The 23,151-nt window shown below is 40.7% G+C and overlaps 1 protein-coding gene across 1 annotated transcript in view; it reads right to left on the reverse strand.

The window, feature by feature from the left end:
* Nucleotides 1-23,151, reverse strand: part of LOC124152331 (complement C3-like) — a 91,167-nt gene that overhangs the window by 25,307 nt on the left and 42,709 nt on the right. The window contains exons 17-23 of the mRNA XM_046525227.2: nucleotides 21,111-21,237; nucleotides 20,256-20,484; nucleotides 16,201-16,413; nucleotides 14,029-14,110; nucleotides 9,241-9,336; nucleotides 5,967-6,149; nucleotides 4,425-4,515 (exon numbers count right to left, since the gene is read on the reverse strand). Coding sequence (XP_046381183.2) covers nucleotides 4,425-4,515; nucleotides 5,967-6,149; nucleotides 9,241-9,336; nucleotides 14,029-14,110; nucleotides 16,201-16,413; nucleotides 20,256-20,484; nucleotides 21,111-21,237 — 1,021 coding nt within the window. The remainder of the gene's footprint in view (nucleotides 1-4,424; nucleotides 4,516-5,966; nucleotides 6,150-9,240; nucleotides 9,337-14,028; nucleotides 14,111-16,200; nucleotides 16,414-20,255; nucleotides 20,485-21,110; nucleotides 21,238-23,151) is intronic.

Below are 23,151 nucleotides of genomic sequence, written 5' to 3' on the forward strand. Positions count from 1 at the left end.
AACAGAAGATGATGTGTTCCGGTTGGATGGTGTATTTCATAAACATTTGGGGAAACTGCCACACAATTGCCTTGCTTTTGCACCATACATCTAGTAAATGTATACTGCTCAAAATATTCTAAGCTTATTCAATTTCGCCTCGTAGAATCATAACACTCAATCAAGTCCCAAGTTGTTGCTTTATCATAATTCAAAATGTCAACCCCAGATAATAATTTTTCTTCTCAAATATCCGCCATAGGGCCTAAAATGCAAAATAGTGATGAAAATTATGATGATGGACAACTGAAAATCAGCGGTAACACTAGACCTACTTCACCCACCCACCACAACCTCACTCAACCACACACCTACTACCTCACTCCTACAGTCACTGGCTCACCCATTCACTGTCTCACAAACTCATCCACCATCTCACTCACCCACACACCGACTACCTCACTCCTACAGTCACTGGCTCACCCATTCACTTTCTCACAAACTCACCCACCATCTTACTCACCCACACACCGACTACCTCACTCCTACAGTCACTGGCTCACCCATTCACTATCTCACAAACTTACCCACACACCGACTACCTCACTCCTACAGTCACTGGCTCACCCATTCACTGTCTCACAAACTCACCCACACACCGACTACCTCACTCCTACAGTCACTGGCTCACCCATTCACTATCTCACAAACTCACCCACACACCGACTACCTCACTCCTACAGTCACTGGCTCACCCATTCACTGTCTCACAAACTCACCCACCATCTCACTCACCCACACACCGACTACCTCACTCCTACAGTCACTGGCTCACCCATTCACTGTCTCACAAACTCACCCACCATCTCACTCACCCACACACCGACTACCTCACTCCTAGTCACTGGCTCACCCATTCACTATCTCACAAACTCACCCTCCATCTCACTCACCCAAACACCGACTACCTCACTCTTACAGTCACTGGCTCACCCATTCACTATCTCACAAACTCACCCACCATCTCACTCACCCACACACCGACTACCTCACTCCTACAGTCACTGGCTCACCCATTCACTATCTCACAAACTCACCCACCACCTCACTCACCAACCCACCAACTACCTCACTCCTACAGTCACTGGCTCACCCATTCATGATCTCACAAACTCACCCTCCATCTCACTCACCCACACACCGACTACCTCACTCCTACAGTCACTGGCTCACCCATTCACTATCTCACAAACTCATCCACAATCTCACTCACCCACACACCGACTACCTCACTCCTACAGTCACTGGCTCACCCATTCACTATCTCACAAACTCACCCACCATCTCACTCACCCACACACCGACTACCTCACTCCTACAGTCACTGGCTCACCCATTCACTATCTCACAAACTCACCCACACACCGACTACCTCACTCCTACAGTCACTGGCTCACCCATTCACTATCTCACAAACTCATCCACAATCTCACTCACCCACACACGAACTACCTCACTCCTACAGTCACTGGCTCACCCATTCACTATCTCACAAACTCATCCACAATCTCACTCACCCACACACCAACTACCTCACTCCTACAGTCACTGGCTCACCCATTCATGATCTCACAAACTCACCCACCATCTCACTCACCCACGCACCTACTACCTCACTCCTACAGTCACTGGCTCACCCATTCATGATCTCACAAACTCACCCAACACCTCACTCACCCACACACCAACTACCTCACTCCTACAGTCACTGGCTCACCCATTCACTTTCTCACAAACTCACCCACCACCTCACTCACCCACACACCAACTACCTCACTCCTACAGTCACTGGCTCACCCATTCACTTTCTCACAAACTCACCCACCATCTCACTCACCCACACACCAACTACCTCACTCCTACAGTCACTGGCTCACCCATTCACTATCTCACAAACTCACCCACCATCTCACTCACCCACACACCGACTACCTCACTCCTACAGTCACTGGCTCACCCATTCACTATCTCACAAACTCATCCACCATCTCACTCACCCACACACAAACTATCTCACTCCTACAGTCACTGGCTCACCCATTCACTTTCTCACAAACTCACCCACCACCTCACTCACCCACACACCAACTACCTCACTCCTACAGTCACTGGCTCACCCATTCACTATCTCACCCACCATCTCACTTATCCACATACCGACTACCTCACTCCTACAGTCACTGGCTCACCCATTCACTATCTCACAAACTCACCCACCACCTCACTCACCCACACACCAACTACCTCACTCCTACAGTCACTGGCTCACCCATTCACTATCTCACCCACCATCTCACTCATCCACACACCGACTACCTCACTCCTACAGTCACTGGCTCACCCATTCACTATCTCACAAACTCACCCACCACCTCACTCACCCACACACCGACTACCTCACTCCTACAGTCACTGGCTCACCCATTCACTATCTCACAAACTCACCCACCATCTCACTCACCCACACACCGATTACCTCACTCCTACAGTCACTGGCTCACCCATTCCCTGTCTCACAAACTCACCCACCATCTCACTCACCCACACACCGACTACCTCACTCCTACAGTCACTGGCTCACCCATTCACTATCTCACCCACCATCTCACTCACCCACACACCGACTACCTCACTCCTACAGTCACTGGCTCACCCATTCACTATCTCACAAACTCACCCACCATCTCACTCACCCACACACCGACTACCTCACTCCTACAGTCACTGGCTCACCCATTCACTATCTCACAAACTCACCCACCATCTCACTCACCCACACACCGACTACCTCACTCCTACAGTCACTGGCTCACCCATTCACTATCTCACAAACTCACCCACCATCTCACTCACCCACACACCGACTGCCTCACTCCTACAGTCACTGGCTCACCCATTCACTATCTCACAAACTCACCCTCCATCTCACTCACCCACACACCGACTACCTCACTCCTACAGTCACTGGCTCACCCATTCACTATCTCACAAACTCACCCACCATCTCACTCACCCACACACCGACTACCTCACTCCTACAGTCACTGGCTCACCCATTCACTGTCTCACAAACTCACCCACACACCGACTACCTCACTCCAAAAGTCACTGGCTCACCCATTCACTATCTCACAAACTCACCTACACACCAACTACCTCACTCCTACAGTCACTGGTTCACCCATTCACTGTCTCACAAACTCACCCACCACCTCACTCACTCAACCACCTACCCATCTACTACCTCACCTACCCACTATCCCACAAACCTGCCCACTATGTATGTTGAGGCAGTACAGTCTAGCATGTGAAGATGGACTACCCTGAAGATCACACAGTTCACACAGAAGATCGTAACTCCTATACTGTACGACGGTCGTAGCACTAAGATGATCATAACTCCCATACTTTAACATACAATTACAACAGTTGATATACTAAGACGATCACAACGCCCATATCTTAACATTGTTTGTTTGTTGTATAACACACTCAGTAATATTCCAGCTTTATGATGGCGGTCTGTAAATAATCGAGTAATTGACATTATTAGCATCGATCTATGCAATTGGGCAATGTCGCCTATTACAACAAGCATACTTTAACATAAACAGTCATATCACTAAGACAATCTCATTAAAATCAGATCTTAGTTCTCGCTGTCGCTAAACAAAGATCTGAGGACATCCCATTATGGGTCACATCAGACCGACCTTGCGCGAACTTTGACCGACCAATGGAATGACCAATCAGAAGGCAGCTTTCTCGTGCCTTACCGCATTAATTTCAAGTTGGCGACTACGCTTTGAAACTTATTTTTACAAATTCTCAAATACAAATTTGAAACCTGAACAAAAGAACATTCTGGAATGGCTAATAGATGATCTAGATTGTATGAATACAGTCGTTAAACCCGTAACTATCGTTCGGAGTTAAAGTTTTCGAGGCTGCATGATCAGAAATCACATTACGACTGTCACTTTCATAATCTGGTAAGGGATGCTCTGATTGGTCGGATGAAAGGTCGTTCTGACGTGACCCCTAAATGAGATGTCCTCAGATCTTTGTTTAGCTGTAGGGAGAACTGAGGTCTGATATTAATGAGATTGATCACTAAGACAATCGTAACAACCGCACCTTAACATAGACTTACGACAGTCACAGATCTATGATCGCTCTGAGAAACTGGACCCAGGTGTAAATGCTACTTGCATTCACCATACAGGGGGGCATGGGTGACCCAGTCATATAAGGTGTCGCAATTTGCTATGCAGAGTTGCGTCCCTTGGGCACATCAGAAACCTATGATTGTGGGTTTGAATCCTGGTTCGCCCTGATTATGTTTCTACCCGTGCTCGTGGGTTTCACCAAACTCACTCACTCACCATACAGATGGCTCGGGAGTATAGTCTTCGTCGATTTCCTCCAGGCAAAATGCGCCATCACTAGTTCGATATTTCAGCAACTCCGCAACGCCTGAAAGAACATGGGCTAGTAACATCCGATAAAGCTTGCAGTCCAAATGTGCCGACATCCCATATCTTGTCAACATAAATTTGGTTCGAGGCCAAGATGGACAAGCATGCACTGCTAAATATAACTGTTCACAGTCACCTTACTGCCAATCCTTACCTGTATTGTAGCCAAGTGATCAAAACTCAATGATGATGTTTATCGCTAACAAAATGGATTTCTTTATTTTGATTTCTTTAAAGGCGTACTTTGCATTTTTTGTCATTACTGTGAGTAAGAGTCCTTACCAACTGGAATGGCTTGTTTTTACTGTATAAATATAAGCTAACATGCAGCTACCCTTGTGTAATTAATAATCAAAATACGAGATTTGTGATTCTATTTTTAGCGGTGAGGACCATGGTATGCTACCTACCATATCATGCATATCTGGTTATATCATGATTGATTCTGTCAGTTCTCAAAAACATCATTCTGTTGAATGATGGCCAGTGGCAGATGCATATCGATAGTATTATTGTCAAAGTTAGACCAATGATTGACTGTTAAGAAGCTTGACATATCGTCTTCAAAGGAATAGCCTCCAAACTTTATGTAACTCATTTATTTGACAATCATATGACCATAAGGATTACATCAGAAATAACTATACAAAGAATCAAGAAATGCTATAAGAAAAAAAACCTTCATTTAGATGCATTAATAAACAATTGTTGATTTGTCAGAAGAGTGACTCATTCTAAAATATATAATGAAACAGGCCAGTTATTTCATCTCCAAGGTAATAAAATGTGTGTCTTTCATAAAATGTTAACAGAACGTCATATCTAGTTCCAGTAAATGTGTGGGTCAGTACCACACATGCTGCAAGGTCCACATACTCCAAATTCCATTTTGCTGTACAGAAACATATAAAACATCATTTTTTTTCATGTTTGCTATACTCGACTGTAATATGTTGAATGCCACTCTACAATGAACATAATTTTTGTCTTTTCTTAAAAAACACTTATAATAAAAATATATCAAGCAAAATAAATCACATATTCAAAATATATGGAACTAGAGTTAATCAGATTACTCATCGTAAACTTCAACTTGGTTGTTGCGACCTAAATGGGCACAAATTTGATCATGTTATTATAGTGATATGTCAACTTGTAGCTGGGTCTTCTATTTCTGTCATGTAAAACCCAACCGTTTTTTTCTAGAATAGGAGATACAGTATAACAAATGGGAATTCAGATTTGCTAGATACATTAAATTTCGACATTATTGATTCTGAACATGTGTATTTTACCCAGACAATTTCCGTAGACCACCATCATGTTATGTCGAAATTAAGTGTTACTACCATTTCATTGGAATAAAATATTTTTAAAGAAAGTATTCACCCTCTCTCTCTCTCTCTCTCTTTCTCTCTCTCTCTCTCTCTCTCTCTCACACACACACACCATATCGTATGTGGAGTCTTCCCTTGTTGAGCACTTCAGGGGTCAGCGAGTTTAGTCTTGACAGATACTGTAAACCATAGCAGCTCGGCGCCAACTCCATCATCAGGCTGTCGGCACTGTCGAACATGGATGGGAATGTGCTGCCAATAACGATGTTGCTGATGACGTCACCAAGTAGATCTCCTGTTGATCGATAATTAAACTTAATGATTTACTTCATTGATTTACTCTACTGACGGACAAAGTAACTGTGCTTCATGTTAAGTTTTACAAAAATAAACTGAACAGCATTGAAAACGCACCAGCAATAAATCTTGAAATATTACAAAAACAACTTAAGCAATGACCGATTTTGATTAGAACAGACATAGACGGATTATTAAGACAGAGGACAAAGGAAACAGGAATACCACACAGTAATTACAATTACGTCATCAGTGTAAGGAAGACACATAGGGTTAAAATGAAAAGTCAATATCTGGTATGTCCGCCATTGAAAGCAACACAGGCCATGCAACGTCTTCTCATTGATCGAATAAGTCTGCGAATAGTGTTCTGGGGCATTCCACTCTTGACGTAGTGTATCTTCAAGTTCTCTCAGGTTCTGTACTTGCGGACGACGTGAGAGGCGTTGACCCAGGTAATCCCATAGATGTTCAATTGGCGATAGATCGGGTGACAGGGCTGGCCATGGAAGCAGAGGCACATTATTGTTCACTAGGTACTGTGTTGAAACACGTGCTGTGTGCGCTCTTGCATTATCTTGCTGGAAGGTGTGCCTATCCTGGTGCTGTTGAAAGAATGGGATGACGTGATTTGCCAATATGTTATTCCTGTAGTAAAGGGCATTAACTCTTCCACGACAAATATGGAGCTCTGTTCGATGGTTATGACTGATGCCGCCCCACACCATGACACTCCCTCCCCCCAATCGATCTGTCTGTACAACGCAGTCATTGTGGTAATGTTCTCCATGTCAACGCCACACTCGCAGTCGACCGTCAGCATTCCGTAAATGAAAACAGGACTCATCAGAGATCAGCACACCATGCCACTGCCGCAATCTCCAATGACGATGCCTTTTGGCCCAACGCAGACGTTCATTTCGATGTCGATCAGTGAGTATGGGTCCAACATATGGACGTCGAGCACGTAGCCCTGCTACTGATCAATTCCGTCGGCCTTGTACGGTTGCTGCAGTCCTGGTAGCCGGAAGTGTACGATCACAAAGATGCCGACGAACAATATGGCGATCCTGACGTGGTGTAGTTACGTTGACCCGGACGTGGTCGATCTCTGGTGGTTCTTGTCTGCTGGTATCTGCTCAGTAGCCTGAGGGCTGTTGAATGATGGCATTGAAACCGTTGTGCAACGACTCTACTTGACGTACCCAAGCATGCCCAAGGCACGTTCACGTTCCTCTGCTGTTAATCTTGGCATTTCTTGTCCCTTTACCCTTTACGTCTGCAGCAACAAGTGATGTGGCTTTTAAAAGTCTGTCTTTTATAGCCCTACTCTGCATGCTTCCTGTGAAACAAAACATGTTTTCCATGATGTGCACGCAATTTGTTGCGTTTTGGCAATTTCGCGCACAAAAAATTTAGGAATGTGTTTTGACAAGCTGTTCTTCTTCATGCTTTGTCCAGAACATTGTATATTACTCATTCACTTATATATTTTCATATGACTTAAGCCCAGATAAAAATACATCCATTTTCATCGTGGTGCGTTTTCAATGCTGTTCAGTATATATTTATTCTCAAATTTTGGAGATGTTATTTACAGCAGAACAACACTCATGACTTGCCACAGGCCAGTTGTCACGTGTGACGTCACTTGAACAAGAAAACAGTATTCATCTTCGGAATTGATACCAAACTGCCCAATAAAGAGGTTGGCCAATTCCGGAGTTGAGACAATTAGTGGCAAAGCTGTACGCAACCGGTTGAGGGAGCACAACATTTCAGGGACACACCCAACTTTGTCAGTTTAGAGGTGGAAGTGTACTGGTCACAACTCACTGGAGAACACAACTCATCATTGTAAAGGCAATTTGAATGGGGTACGCTACCAGGACATCGTTAGATTATGTTCTACCCTTTGTGCAAATGCAGGGATGTGACTAAACGTTGCAGCAAGATAATGCCCGCCCACACGACAGGGCTAGAACAAGCCAGTTATGCTTGCTCCGTTTGGCCAATCTTGGTTGACATTTGCAACCACATCCCCCAGGCTGTTTTCAGTCATATGGTGTCTTCAATGTGCTGTTGCTGCAAATGGTGGTCACACTAATATTGACATTGTTAACCGAATGGTCTCACCACTCATCTTTTAGGGCTTGTTGTTCTGTCACTTATCACCAGGTATGGGTTCAGTCAAGGAATTTGTTATGATGAAATATTCATAAGATGAATTACCAAATATTATGATGGTATTTTCAATAACATAAAATCTACACAACATGAAGTACAGTTAATTTTTTCTGCAAGTACATATTATAGCATGGGTGAGTTCTAGGAATTCTTGAATGTTATGGGTTATGAATAAGTAGACACTGCAATTCCCAGTCTGCTCCTGAAAGCTTATGCACCAAGCAGTATGTCTATGAAACCACTCCTCGTCCCATATACAACAGTTTGAGTTGTGCGAGAACTCCTTTCTCATTTAAACAACATGCACTATGCAAAGGAGGAGGAGGAGGAGGAGGGATGACTATGTGGATAGCTCACCTGGTGGGCAGATGGGTCTGAAAGCTCACCTGGTAGGGAGATTGGTGTGATAGCTCACCTGGTTGGGAGATGTGTGTGACAGCTCACATGGTAAAGAGATGGGTGTGATAACTCTTATGGTGGAGAGATGGGTGTGATAGCTCACCTGGTGGACAGATGTGTGTGATAGCTCACATGGTGGGGAGATGTGTGTGATAGCTCACATGGTGGGGAGATATGTGTGATAGCTCACCTGATGGAAAGATTGGTGCGATACCTCTTATGGTGGAGAGATGGGTGTGATAGCTCACCTGGTGGACAGATGTGTGTGATAGCTCACATGGTGGGGAGATGTGTGTGATAGCTCACATGGTGGGGAGATATGTGTGATAGCTCACCTGGAGGAAAGATGGGAGTGATAGTTCACCTGGGTGTAGCTGTACAAAAACAACCTGTCGTAAATCTATGTCATGGTATGGTAGTTACCACCTTCTTAGGGTCAACATAGCTTTGTACAACAGTACCCTGGTGGAAAGATGGCTGAAGAGAAGGGTATGATAGCTCACCTGACGCTGTGATATGTATGTTTTCTGATTCTGGGATAGCCTCATCTGGAAACGCCATATGTATGCGGGTTTCCTGGACACGTCTATTTACCGATTCTGTAACATAATGTTGTGCACATGGAAACAAACCAAATAGGTATACTTAACAATAAAATTTCCACACTATAGAAATTTAACAGCATTTTTCTAAAAAAATATTCCTTTATTACACACATCCCCAAAATTACACACATTTCCTGATGTAACAAATTCCTGATGTAACAAATTCCCTGATTTACACATCCCTGATTATACACACCCCTGATTATACACATCCCTGATTATACACACCCCTGATTATACACATCCCTGATTATACACATTCCTGATTAAACATACATTCCTGATAATACACATCCCTGATTATACACATCCCTGATTATACACACCCCTGATTATACACATCCCTGTTTATACACATCCCTGATTATACACACCCCTGATTATACACATCTGATTATACACATCTCTGATTATACACATCCCTGATTATACACATCCCTGATTATACACATCACTGATTATAGACATCTCTGATAATACACATCTCTGATTATACACATCTCTGATTATGCACATCCCTGATTATACACATCCCTGATTATACACATCTCTGATAATACACATCTCTGATTATACACATCCCTGATTATACACATCCCTGATCATACACATCACTGATTATAGACATCTCTGATTATACACTTCCTTGATTATACACATTCCTGATTATACACACCCCTGATTATAAACACCCCTGATTATACACATCCCTGATTATACACATCCCTGATTATACACATCCCTGATAATACACATCTGATAATACACATCACTGATTATAGACATCTCTGATTATACACATCCCTGATTATAGACATCTCTGATAATACACATCCCTGATTATACACACCCCTGATTATACACATCCCTGATTATACACATCCCTCATTACACACATCTCTGATTATACACATCCCTGATTATACACATCCCTGATTATACACATCTCTGATTATACACATCCCTGATTATACACATCCCTGATTATACACATCACTGATTATAGACATCTCTGATAATACACATCTCTGATTATAGACATCTCTGATAATACACATCCCTGATTATACACACCCCTGATTATACACATCCCTGATTATACACATCCCTGATTATACACATCCCTCATTACACACATCTCTGATTATACACATCCCTGATTATACACATCCCTGATTATACACATCCCTGATTATACACATCTCTGATTATACACATCCCTGATTATACACATCACTGATTATAGACATCTCTGATAATACACATCTCTGATTATACACATCTCTGATTATACACATCCCTGATTATACACATCCCTGATTATACACATCACTGATTATACACATCTCTGATAATACACATCTCTGATTATACACATCCCTGATTATACACATCCCTGATCATACACATCACTGATTATAGACATCTCTGATTATACACTTCCTTGATTATACACATTCCTGATTATACACACCCCTGATTATAAACACCCCTGATTATACACATCCCTGATTATACACATCCCTGATTATACACATCCCTGATAATACACATCTGATTATACACATCACTGATTATAGACATCTCTGATTATACACATCCCTGATTATACACACCCCTGATTATACACATCCCTGATTATACACATCTCTGATTATACACATCTGATTATACACATCACTGATTATAGACATCTCTGATTATACACATCCCTGATTATACACATCCCTGATTATACACATCCCTGATAATACACATCCCTGATTATACACATCCCTGATTATACACATCCCTGATTATAGACATCTCTGATTATACACATCTGATTATACACATCACTGATTATAGACATCTGATTATACACATCCCTGATTATACACATCCCTGATTATACACATCCCTGATAATACACATCTGATTATACACATCACTGATTATAGACATCTCTGATTATACACATCCCTGATTATACACACCCCTGATTATACACATCACTGATTATAGACATCTCTGATTATACACATCCCTGATTATACACACCCCTGATTATACACATCCCTCATTATACACATCCCTGATTATACACATCCCTGATTATAGACATTCCTGATTATACACATCCCTGATTATACACATCCCTGATTGTACACATCCCTGATTATACACATCCCTGATTATAGACATCTCTGATTATACACATCTGATTATACACATCACTGATTATAGACATCTCTGATTATACACATCCCTGATTATACACACCCCTGATTATAAACACCCCTGATTATACACATCCCTGATTATACACATCCCTGATAATACACATCCCTGATAATACACATCTGATTATACACATCCCTGATTATACACATCACTGATTATACACATTCCTGATTACACACATCCCTTATTATACACATCCCTGATTATACACACCCCTGATTATACACATCCCTGATTATACACATTCCTGATTATACACATCCCTGATTAAACATACATTCCTGATTATACACATCCCTGATTATACACATCACTGATTATACACATCCCTGATTATACACATCTCTGATTATACACATCCCTGATTACACACATCACTGATTATACATATCACTGATAATACACATCCCTGATTATACACATCTCTGATTATACACATCCCTGATTATACACATCCCTGATTATACACATCCCTGATTATACACATCCCTGATTATATACATCAGTGATTATAGACATCTCTGATAATACACATCCCTGATTATACACATCCCTGATTATACACATCACTGATTATACACATCCCTGATTATACACATCCCTGATTATACAAACCCCTGATTATACACATCCCTGATTATACACATCCCTGATTATACACATCACTGATTATAGACATCTCTGATTATACACACCCCTGATTATACACATCCCTGATTATACACATCCCTGATTATACACATCTCTGATTATACACATCCCTGATTATACACATCCCTGATTATACACATTCCTGATTACACACATCCCTTATTATACACATTCCTGATTATACACATCCCTGATTAAACATACATTCCTGATTATACACACCCCTGATTATACACATCCCTGATTATACACACCCCTGATTATACACACCCCTGATTATACACATCCCTGATTATACACACCCCTGATTATACACATCCCTGATTATACACATCCCTGATAATACACATCCCTGATTAAACATACATCCCTGATTATACACACCCCTGATTAAACATACATTCCTGATTATACACATCCCTGATTATACACATCCCTGATTATACACATCCCTGATTAAACATATATTCCTGATTATACATATCATTGATTATACACATCCCTGATTATACACATCCCTGATTATACACATCCCTGATTAAACATACATTCCTGATTATACATATCATTGATTATACACATCCCTGATTATACACACCCCTGATTAAACATACATTCCTGATTATACACATCCCTGATTATACACATCCCTGATTATACACATCCCTGATTATACACATCCCTGATAATACACATCCCTGATTATACACAACCCTGATCATACACATCCCTGATTAAACATACATTCGTGATTATACACATCCCTGATAATACACATCCCTGATTAAACATACATTCCTGATTATACACATCCCTGATTAAACATACATTCCTGATTATACACATCCCTGATTATACACATCCCTGATTATACACATCCCTGATTATACACATCCCTGATAATACACATCCCTGATTAAACATACATCCCTGATTATACACACCCCTGATTAAACATACATTCCTGATTGTACACATCCCTGATTATACACATCCCTGATTATACACTTCCTTGATTATACACATCCCTGATTATACACATCCCTGATTATACACATCCCTGATTATACACATCACTGATTATACACATTCCTGATTATACACATCCCTGATTATACACATCCCTGATTATACACATCCCTGATTATACACATCCTTGATTATACACACCCCTGATTATACACATCCCTGATTATACACATCCCTGATTATACACACCCCTGATTATACACACCCCTGATTAAACATACATTCCTGATTATACACATCCCTGATTATACACATCCCTGATTATACAAATCACTGATTATACACACCCCTGATTATACACATCCCTGATTATACACATCCCTGATTATACACACCCCTGATTATACACACCCCTGATTAAACATACATTCCTGATTATACACATCCCTGATTATACACATTCCTGATTATACAAATCACTGATTATAAACACCCCTGATTAAACATACATTCCTGATTATACAAATCACTGATTATACACACCCCTGATTAAACATACATTCCTGATTATACAAATTATTGATTATAGACATCTCTGATTATACACATCCCTGATTATACATATCACTGATTATACACATTCCTGATTATACACATCACTGATTATACACATTCCTGATTATACACATCACTGATTATACACATCACTGATTATACACATTCCCTGGACATTTGTAAGCCAGAAACTAACCCTGCTTTAAAGGGAAAACCTATTGATGCAAAAACAAGTCCCGCTGACTCTCATTGCATGCACTGGTCACAAGTATGACTTAAAACCCTTACGTGTGACTGTGAGGTCATTCCTGGGTTTACCATTGGGGTCAAGGTTGAAGTTTATTGTTTTCTTGTTTGGTTCGCCTTCACTCTAAAAGTAAGAGTCAAGGTGGAGGTACACTGATTAAATAACACAGATTACACCATAGCTACAGGATATTTGTTTTCAAAACTATTTGTGAAATGGCAATGCAATCATAGAAGAATTATCCTGTCATATATCTTGTACATTTTCCATCTTGTGAATGGCACAATCACAGGTATAGTACTGACAACCCTAGAAATATAATCAGGGTGAATCCACAATCAAACCCATGATCATAAGTTTCTGCCATATCCCAGGGACATTGCGGTTAACAGCCGACTGAGTGTGCACACCATACTTGTGGATTGATTCCTATGGTATGGAGTGAATAAATATCATTTGACACTGCATTCATTACAGATTATTTGACATCATGAACATGATATTGGGTGTTGTAAATGTTGTAAACGATCCACGACAACTGTAAAAGATCGTACTGAAGAAATTCAGTGACTGAAAGCGTGGACAACTATCAACATCATGGGGAACGATAACACTCAATCACCCAAGTCACCTATCCACTTAATACCCTTTCAGCCCTATGACAAACTTGTACTGTTGGTCACTTCACATCTAGAATCCAAACATATTACTAGCATGTGCAGTACTACTAATACATAAAGCTTTGGGGTGGATGGGTAGCTTAGTGGGTAAAGTGTTCCCTTGTAAGCAGAAGATCCAGGTTCAATTCCCAACATTGGTACATGTATAAAGCCCATTCCTGGTGTCTCCCGCTGTGATATTGCTAGAATATTGCTAAAAGCATCATAAAACCATGCTCACTCACTCTCATGTCATATTTGAATATATAGAATAGCTATGTGATAAATCGCAAAGAACCGTAAAGAACGAAGCATTGTTATTTCATATATGTTCTATCATGACGTCATTTCTGGAGATTCGAAAATCCGCTCACAACTTGACGCTTTAGCGCTCGGTTCCAAACAAAAACACAGTAGGTTTATCTCCTACTTGGAAGACATTATTTTTGAGAGGGGAGTGTCTCATGAGTTGTTCCCCATAGACGGATAGCTGGGCAAAGCAGATAAACGCGATGGCCAAACGATAGCATCCAAAAGCAGGAGAGATATGACACACGGTAATGGGAGAAAAGACACAGGTAATCAATATGAGGATTGTGAGAATAAGCGGGAAATACCCACGCATGCATAAAAAGGGCTTTAAAACAAACTGGTCCAACATTGCTGGGGTCGGATAATATTGAGTGAGTCATCATTATTTAAATATTGTAAATAGTTTTAAAGCTTGTACATTTTATCATCATCCTTAAAGAGGCTGTATATGATGTTGATATCTCATGTAAGAAATAAACAACTCGCAGTCATGAAACAATGCAGAGAGAATAAACTACTCAGGGCTGCAACCCTCATGGTTTATTCTCCCTGCAGTGTTTTCTTGTACGATCAACAATGACCACGAGTCGTTTATTTCTTCAGTTGAAGTCAGTGTCATTGGCAGTTACATGGTTCTAATCTCTGTATGTGTTTGTCTTTGCAACCACTGCATTGAACCCAATACCTACCTCCAATATGTTTTAATTACCTGGAATACAAACACTGGTACAGGCATGCCAGTACTACTGATACGTAAAGCACTCGCAGAATGGTGACCAATTGATTGGTTTGCTCACTGATCAGTAGTTCTTGATGTATATGTTTTTACACTGCCTTACACTATTCAGAAACATGAAGATGTCTTTCACAAAGAACAGGTGTAACACTTTAACCACTAGGCTAGTATGGCCTTGTGGTTATGTAGTGGATGAGAGAGAGACGCATCTTCTTCACCATAGGTAAGTACTTAGTGAGTGAGTTTGCTTTTATGGCGCTTTAAACAGTCTTCAGTCATATCACGGCATATAAGCTAAATGTAGAAAACACAGTATTGCAGGTCATAGTCGTTTACCACTCTAGAAAAAAAACAAAAATGTTTTGTGTGGTGCCGATGAACCAACCATCTCAATCGTGTTGAATCGGCGATACAGCTCTACACTGCAAATTGCAGCATGTTTGACGACAGGGTCACATGAGTCACAAATATGTAATGAAACCATGCAGATCACACATAACACTTACAACCACCACCAGGTGTCGCTCAACTATGTCTTGTTTAACTCTACTCGCTGTGACAGCTGCTACTCGGATAACATATGTCCCAGGGTTTACGGGGAGGATGGAGAAAGATTCTGTTCTTTTCCCTCCATTCGGCACACTGAACGGCGGAATTGTCAGCTCATCCCCATCACAGTCCAGCATACATATCCCGTCTGCAGTTGCTGTCAAAGTCACCTGCAGTGAAGAGAAGATGTAAAGCAGATTGAAGAAGATGTAGAGAAGATGTAGTAGATGTAGAGAAGATGTAGTAGATGGAGAGAAGATGTAGAGAAGATGGAGAGAAGATGTAGTAGATGGAGAGAAGGTGTAGTAGATGTAGAGAAGATGTAGTAGATGTAGAGAAGATGTAGTAGATGGAGAGAAGGTGTAGTAGATGTAGTAGATGGAGAGAAGATGTAGTAGATGGAGAGAAGGTGTAGTAGATGTAGTAGATGGAGAGAAGATGTAGAGAAGATGTAGTAGATGGAGAGAAGATGTAGTAGATGGAGAGAAGATGTAGTAGATGGAGAGAAGATGTTGTAGATGTAGAGAAGATGTAGTAGATGTAGAGAAGATGTAGTAGATGGAGAGAAGATGTAGAGAAGATGTAGAGAAGATGGAGAGAAGATGTAGTAGATGTAGAGAAGATGTAGTAGATGGAGAGAAGATGTAGAGAAGATGTAGAGAAGATGGAGAGAAGATGTAGTAGATGGAGAGAAGGTGTAGTAGATGTAGAGAAGATGTAGTAGATGTAGAGAAGATGTAGTAGATGGAGAGAAGGTGTAGTAGATGTAGTAGATGGAGAGAAGATGTAGTAGATGGAGAGAAGGTGTAGTAGCTGTAGTAGATGGAGAGAAGATGTAGAGAAGATGTAGTAGATGGAGAGAAGATGTAGAGAAGATGTAGTAGATGTAGAGAAGATGTAGTAGATGGAGAGAAGATGTAGTAGATGGAGAGAAGATGTAGTAGATGGAGAGAAGATGTAGAGAAGATGTAGTAGATGGAGAGAAGATGTAGTAGATGGAGAGAAGATGTAGTAGATGGAGAGAAGATGTAGTAGATGGAGAGAAGATGTAGTAGATGGAGAGAAGATGTAGAGAAGATGTAGTAGATGGAGAGAAGATGTAGAGAAGATGTAGTAGATGGAGAGAAGATGTAGTAGATGGAGAGAAGATGTAGTAGATGGAGAGAAGATGTTGTAGATGTAGAGAAGATGTAGTAGATGTAGAGAAGATGTAGTAGATGGAGAGAAGATGTAGAGAAGATGTAGAGAAGATGTAGAGAAGATGTAGTAGATGTAGAGAAGATGTAGTAGATGGAGAGAAGATGTAGAGAAGATGTAGAGAAGATGGAGAGAAGATGTAGTAGATGGAGAGAAGGTGTAGTAGATGTAGAGAAGATGTAGTAGATGTAGAGAAGATGTAGTAGATGTAGAGAAGATGTAGTAGATGGAGAGAAGGTGTAGTAGATGTAGTAGATGGAGAGAAGATGTAGTAGATGGAGAGAAGGTGTAGTAGATGTAGTAGATGGAGAGAAGATGTAGAGAAGATGTAGTAGATGGAGAGAAGATGTAGTAGATGGAGAGAAGATTAAGTAGATGGAGAGAAGATGTAGTAGATGTAGAGAAGATGTAGAAGATGTAGTAGATGTAGAGAAGATGTAGTAGATGTAGTAGATGGAGAGAAGATGTGGTAGATGGAGAGAAGATGTAGTAGATGGAGAGAAGGTGTAGTAGATGTAGAGAAGATGTAGTAGATGTAGTAGATGTAGAGAAGATGTAGTAGATGGAGAGAAGATGTAGTAGATGGAGAGAAGATGTAGTAGATGGAGAGAAGATGTAGTAGATGGAGAGAAGATGTAGTAGATGGAGAGAAGATGTAGTAGATGGAGAGAAGATGTAGTAGATGGAGAGAAGATGTAGTAGATGTAGTAGATGTAGAGAAGATGTAGAAGATGTAGTAGATGTAGTAGATGTAGAGAAGATGTAGTAGATGTAGTAGATGGAGAGAAGATGTGGTAGATGGAGAGAAGATGTAGTAGATGGAGAGAAGATGTAGTAGATGTAGAGAAGATGTAGTAGATGTAGAGAAGATGTTGTAGATGTAGTAGATGGAGAGAAGATGTAGTAGATGGAGAGAAGATGTAGTAGATGTAGAGAAGATGTAGTAGATGTAGAGAAGATGTAGTAGATGGAGAGAAGATGTTGTAGATGTAGTAGATGGAGAGAAGATGTAGTAGATGGAGAGAAGATGTAGTAGATGTAGTAGATGTAGTAGATGGAGAGAAGATGTAGTAGATGGAGAGAAGATGTAGTAGATGTAGAGAAGATGTAGTAGATGGAGAGAAGATGTAGTAGATGTAGAGAAGATGTAGTAGATGGAGAGAAGATGTAGTAGATGGAGAGAAGGTGTAGATGTAGTAGATGGAGAGAAGATGTAGTAGATGGAGAGAAGATGTAGTAGATGTAGTAGATGTAGAGAAGATGTAGAAGATGTAGTAGATTGAGAGAAGATGTAGTAGATGGAGAGAAGATGTAGTAGATGTAGTAGATGTAGAGAAGATGTAGTAGATGTAGTAGATGTAGAGAAGATGTAGAAGATGTAGTAGATGGAGAGAAGGTGTAGTAGATGTAGTAGATGGAGAGAAGATGTCGTAGATGTAGAGAAGATGTAGTAGATGTAGAGAAGATGTAGTAGATGTAGAAGATGTAGTAGATGTAGAGAAGATGTAGTAGATGGAGAGAAGATGTGGTTGATGGAGAGAAGATGTAGCAGATGGAGAGAAGATGTAGTAGATGTAGAGAAGATGTAGTAGATGGAGAGAAGATGTAGTAGATGTAGTAGAAGGAGAGAAGATGTAGTAGATGTAGAGAAGATGAAGAGAAGATGTAGAGAAGATGTTGTAGATGTAGAGAAGATGTAGTAGATGGAGAGAAGATGGAGAGAAGATGTAGTAGATGGAGAGAAGATGTTGTAGATGGAGAGAAGATGTAGTAGATGGAGAGAAGATGTAGTAGATGTAGAGAAGATGTAGTAGATGTAGTAGATGGAGAGAAGATGTAGATGGAGAGAAGATGTAGTAGATGTAGAGAAGATGTAGTAGATGTCATAGATGGAGAGATGTGGTAGATGGAGAAAAGATGTAGTAGATGGAGAGAAGATGTAGTAGATGGAGAGAAGGTGTAGTAGATGTAGCAGATGGAGAGAAGATGTAGTAGATGGAGAGAAGATGTAGTAGATGGAGAGAAGGTGTAGTAGATGGAGAGAAGATGTAGTAGATGGAGAGAAGATGTAGATGTAGAGAAGATGTAGTAGATGTAGAGAAGATGTAGTAGATGTAGAGAAGATGTAGTAGATGGAGAGAAGATGTAGTAGATGCAGTAGATGGAGAGAAGATGTAGTAGATGGAGAGAAGATGTAGTAGATGTAGTAGATGGAGAGAAGATGTAGTAGATGGAGAGAAGATGTAGTAGATGTAGTAGATGGAGTGAAGATGTAGTAGATGGAGAGAAGATGTAGTAGATGGAGAGAAGATGTAGAGAAGATGCAAGGAAGTTGCAGAAAAGATTTAGTAGATGGAGGGAAGATGTATGGAAGTGGTAGAAAGGATTCAGTAAATGTTGAGAAGATGCAGTTGAGTGAGTGATTGGGGTTTTACGCCGCTCTTAGTTCTATTCCTGAGTCGGTGTCAACAGAAATGGGCTTAACACATTGTACCCATGTGGAACTAGAACACAGTTCTTTGGCATGACGAGCGCACACTTTTACCGTGAGGCTACACCAGGCTAAGGTGAATGAAAGAATTTTATATTTCTTTGTCAAATTTACTGAAAGTAATATTTATAATTTCGGTTTGGAAAATTTGTTGGAGACGAAATATATTTCAGTCTGAGCTTCAAAATAAATTTTATTACTACTCATCAAAGAGGGTTCAAACACATTTTGTTTTGTTATTCCTGTTTTCACAAAATGAAATAGTATTGAACATGGCATTAAACCCAACTCACTCATTCATTCAATTCAAGACATCACTCTTACCGTTGTATTGTAGCCGATGTAGCTTGAAACTGTGACATTGACCCTGACCTCCTCAAGCTTCACGGCCTTGAAGGGAAGTTGAACGTCAAGAAAGAAGTCTTGTGAAACTACAACTCGTATGGCGTTCGAGACACAGATACCCTGGTCTTGAGACACGCCCACTGCATGCATGACCCAGGTTGTGATTGAGTCAGGGTATTTCACATCACGGACTAAATTTCCACTTGCACTGAAACAGATCGCCAGTGTTGGTGTGAAATTGTGAGTGAGAGAGTAGGGTTTAAAGCCGCTTTTAACAGCAGCTTAATGTGGGAGGAAATCTCGAAGCGATGTAGGTCTCTGACACTTACCACGTTGGTGAAACCCATGAACCTGGTAATGGTGCTGACAAACCTAGAAACATAATCAGGGCCAACCGGGTTTCATAAACCACCATCATGTTTCTGGCATGACCAACAGACACAACTCTGCACAGCGAATTGTGGTGCCTTTGACGACTGGGCCACCATGTCCCGAGTGAGTTTGGTCTAACTTCGCATTGACCATTATTTATATACCACATGATGACGTGTCAGTCCATGGAAAGAAAGCACAAAATGATACAGGTCTTTCATTACAGACTTTGGTGAAATCCATGAGCATGAGCACTGAACAACCTAAAAACCTAATCATGGCAAATCTAGAATTAGCGCCCACAATCATAGCTTTCTGGCACACCTAAGGGCTGCAGCGCCTTAGGCGATTGAGGCTTGTCCTTAGTCTGAAGAGGCATTTCTGATTCCTGTGGTATAAAGTAAATGAATATGAATATGAGTCACCCATGTCCCTAGCTAACAAGAAGTAAAGATGACGTACTCAAGTATAGCTTCCTCAAAGAGCCAGGACTCAGGAAAGAAGGATCTCAGAATGCGCTCTTCCATCGGAGAGACGGTGTCCTCGCTATTGCGGGATGACATACGAGCGGTGGTCCACAAGTTGTGCTCTGCAATAATATAGAGGTCTTACTACAAGTAATGTACAGACAGGTGATGAGTCTACTCTGTGTAAGGTTAGGTGCGTAAAGTTGAACACTTATTATCATGTATGGAATAATGCAGAGTGAGGTAGGTGCACGTGAGGTGAGGTAAATGTTGCTTTCAAGACTATTGCACTTATATGTCAACGTGCATGTGTGTGCATGGCTGCTTGTAATAGTCTTGACTAATGCCGATTTTATAGTGCTAGCCTAATAAGATACCTTGCCACAGTTAAATATGAATAACCCACTCAGACACACTGTACTGAATGTAAGTGCCAGGCAGGGTAACAACAAGTACCATCTTTAAATGTCTTTTGGTGCGCTGCGGCCGGGAATCAAACCCACGACCTTTTGCTCTATGGGCAGACACTCTAGATTACACCATGGAGGTGGTCACATGACAGTCTTCATGCATCACGATTCAATATCCATGTGAGGGACTTTACTTTCATGTGTGAGATTATTCATTATGACTTTACTTTAGTGTGTGAGATTATTCATTGTGATTTTACTTACATGTGAGGGATGACTCAGTGTGACTCCAATGGTGGTATAGTAAAGAGGAAAGAAAAATGTTGTATGGTGAAGTCGATGTCAAAATATCTACTTATTATAACTGTCTTTGGTTGTTGTTTTCTATTCAAAGTGTTGGTCCAAGGGAAATAACTCACTTGTACATAAAGCATATAAGGCATTTTTTGCTGCAAAGTAATTATAATACAAATACAAAAATAATTCAGTGTCAGTCTTAGATACCTAGATAAAACCTATTTTGTGATATTCATCTGAAATTTGGGGATGTTCTAAGATAGGATTTATTGAACGATTTCATGTTAGATTTTGTAAATTTGCATTCCGAATAAGTTATCATGTCCCAAAGGTTGCTGTGCAAGGTGAATGTGGCAGACATGGTATATTTATTGATTATCATAAGAAATGTGTTAAAAATTTAAATATTGGCTGAAATTGTTATCAATTCCAAATACATATGTATTTTTTAGGGTCAATATTGTTTACACTTATCCTGATTCATACTTATTGCTTATCTCTACGTATTTGAGAACAGTGGTAGAAACTTTCTGAACTGTGTTCCCCGGAGAACAGGGAAAATATCTCACCCGAAACGCACCCCTGGACTGCGCATGCATCACACTCTCATTTCCCGTACTAAATTTGATCGAAACAGGGGCGGCTGGATGGGGGCTTTAGCATATGAGTCAGGATAAGTATAAATGATATTTTTATCCTAAAAAAATATTTTTTATCGTATCCTGACTCATACTTATTGCTTGAATCCTATAGTTGAGGTGTATTCCACCCGTTCGAAGTTCAGATCAAGATCTGTCCATTAAACTCCAGGGAATGTAAAATTCTACTTAATTTCTTCTTTGTATCAAACAGTGAACCACCTACTTCTCCTGAAAGAGAAGGGTCAATCTGTTAGATTTTGTGGGTTTGTAAAGTTCGCTAAAGGAAAGGGACTTTTCCTCTCTTACTTTGAACGACTCATGCTCAGCATTGCATAGTAAAACAGGGGAACATGGACTTTCAGTTGTTGGTTATGGAACAGTTACCATAAGTCAACGTGAATACTGGGTGAGTGTCCTGGTAATAAAGTCTACCTTCTGTTTGGCATCATAATTCTTCCGTGACCAGTAATGGTCAAAACTGGTAATCTCTGAGGTCATGGAAAGTGAAATCTCCAGGTACAACCTTCCATAATAGAGCAGTTTCTTAATAGAGCTAAAGTAGATGCTATGGCTCTTACTTCATGTGGGTTGGAGGGTGATGGTGGGGGGCTAATCCTGTAGGCTCTGCAGAATACTGAGGATCCTCAATAATGGAATGAACAGTCTTCTTACTCTTTCTCGTCTGGAG

This window comes from Haliotis rufescens, unplaced genomic scaffold, assembly GCF_023055435.1.
Source record: "Haliotis rufescens isolate VD_foot unplaced genomic scaffold, xgHalRufe1.0.p SCAF_13, whole genome shotgun sequence".
NCBI lineage: Eukaryota > Metazoa > Mollusca > Gastropoda > Lepetellida > Haliotidae > Haliotis > Haliotis rufescens.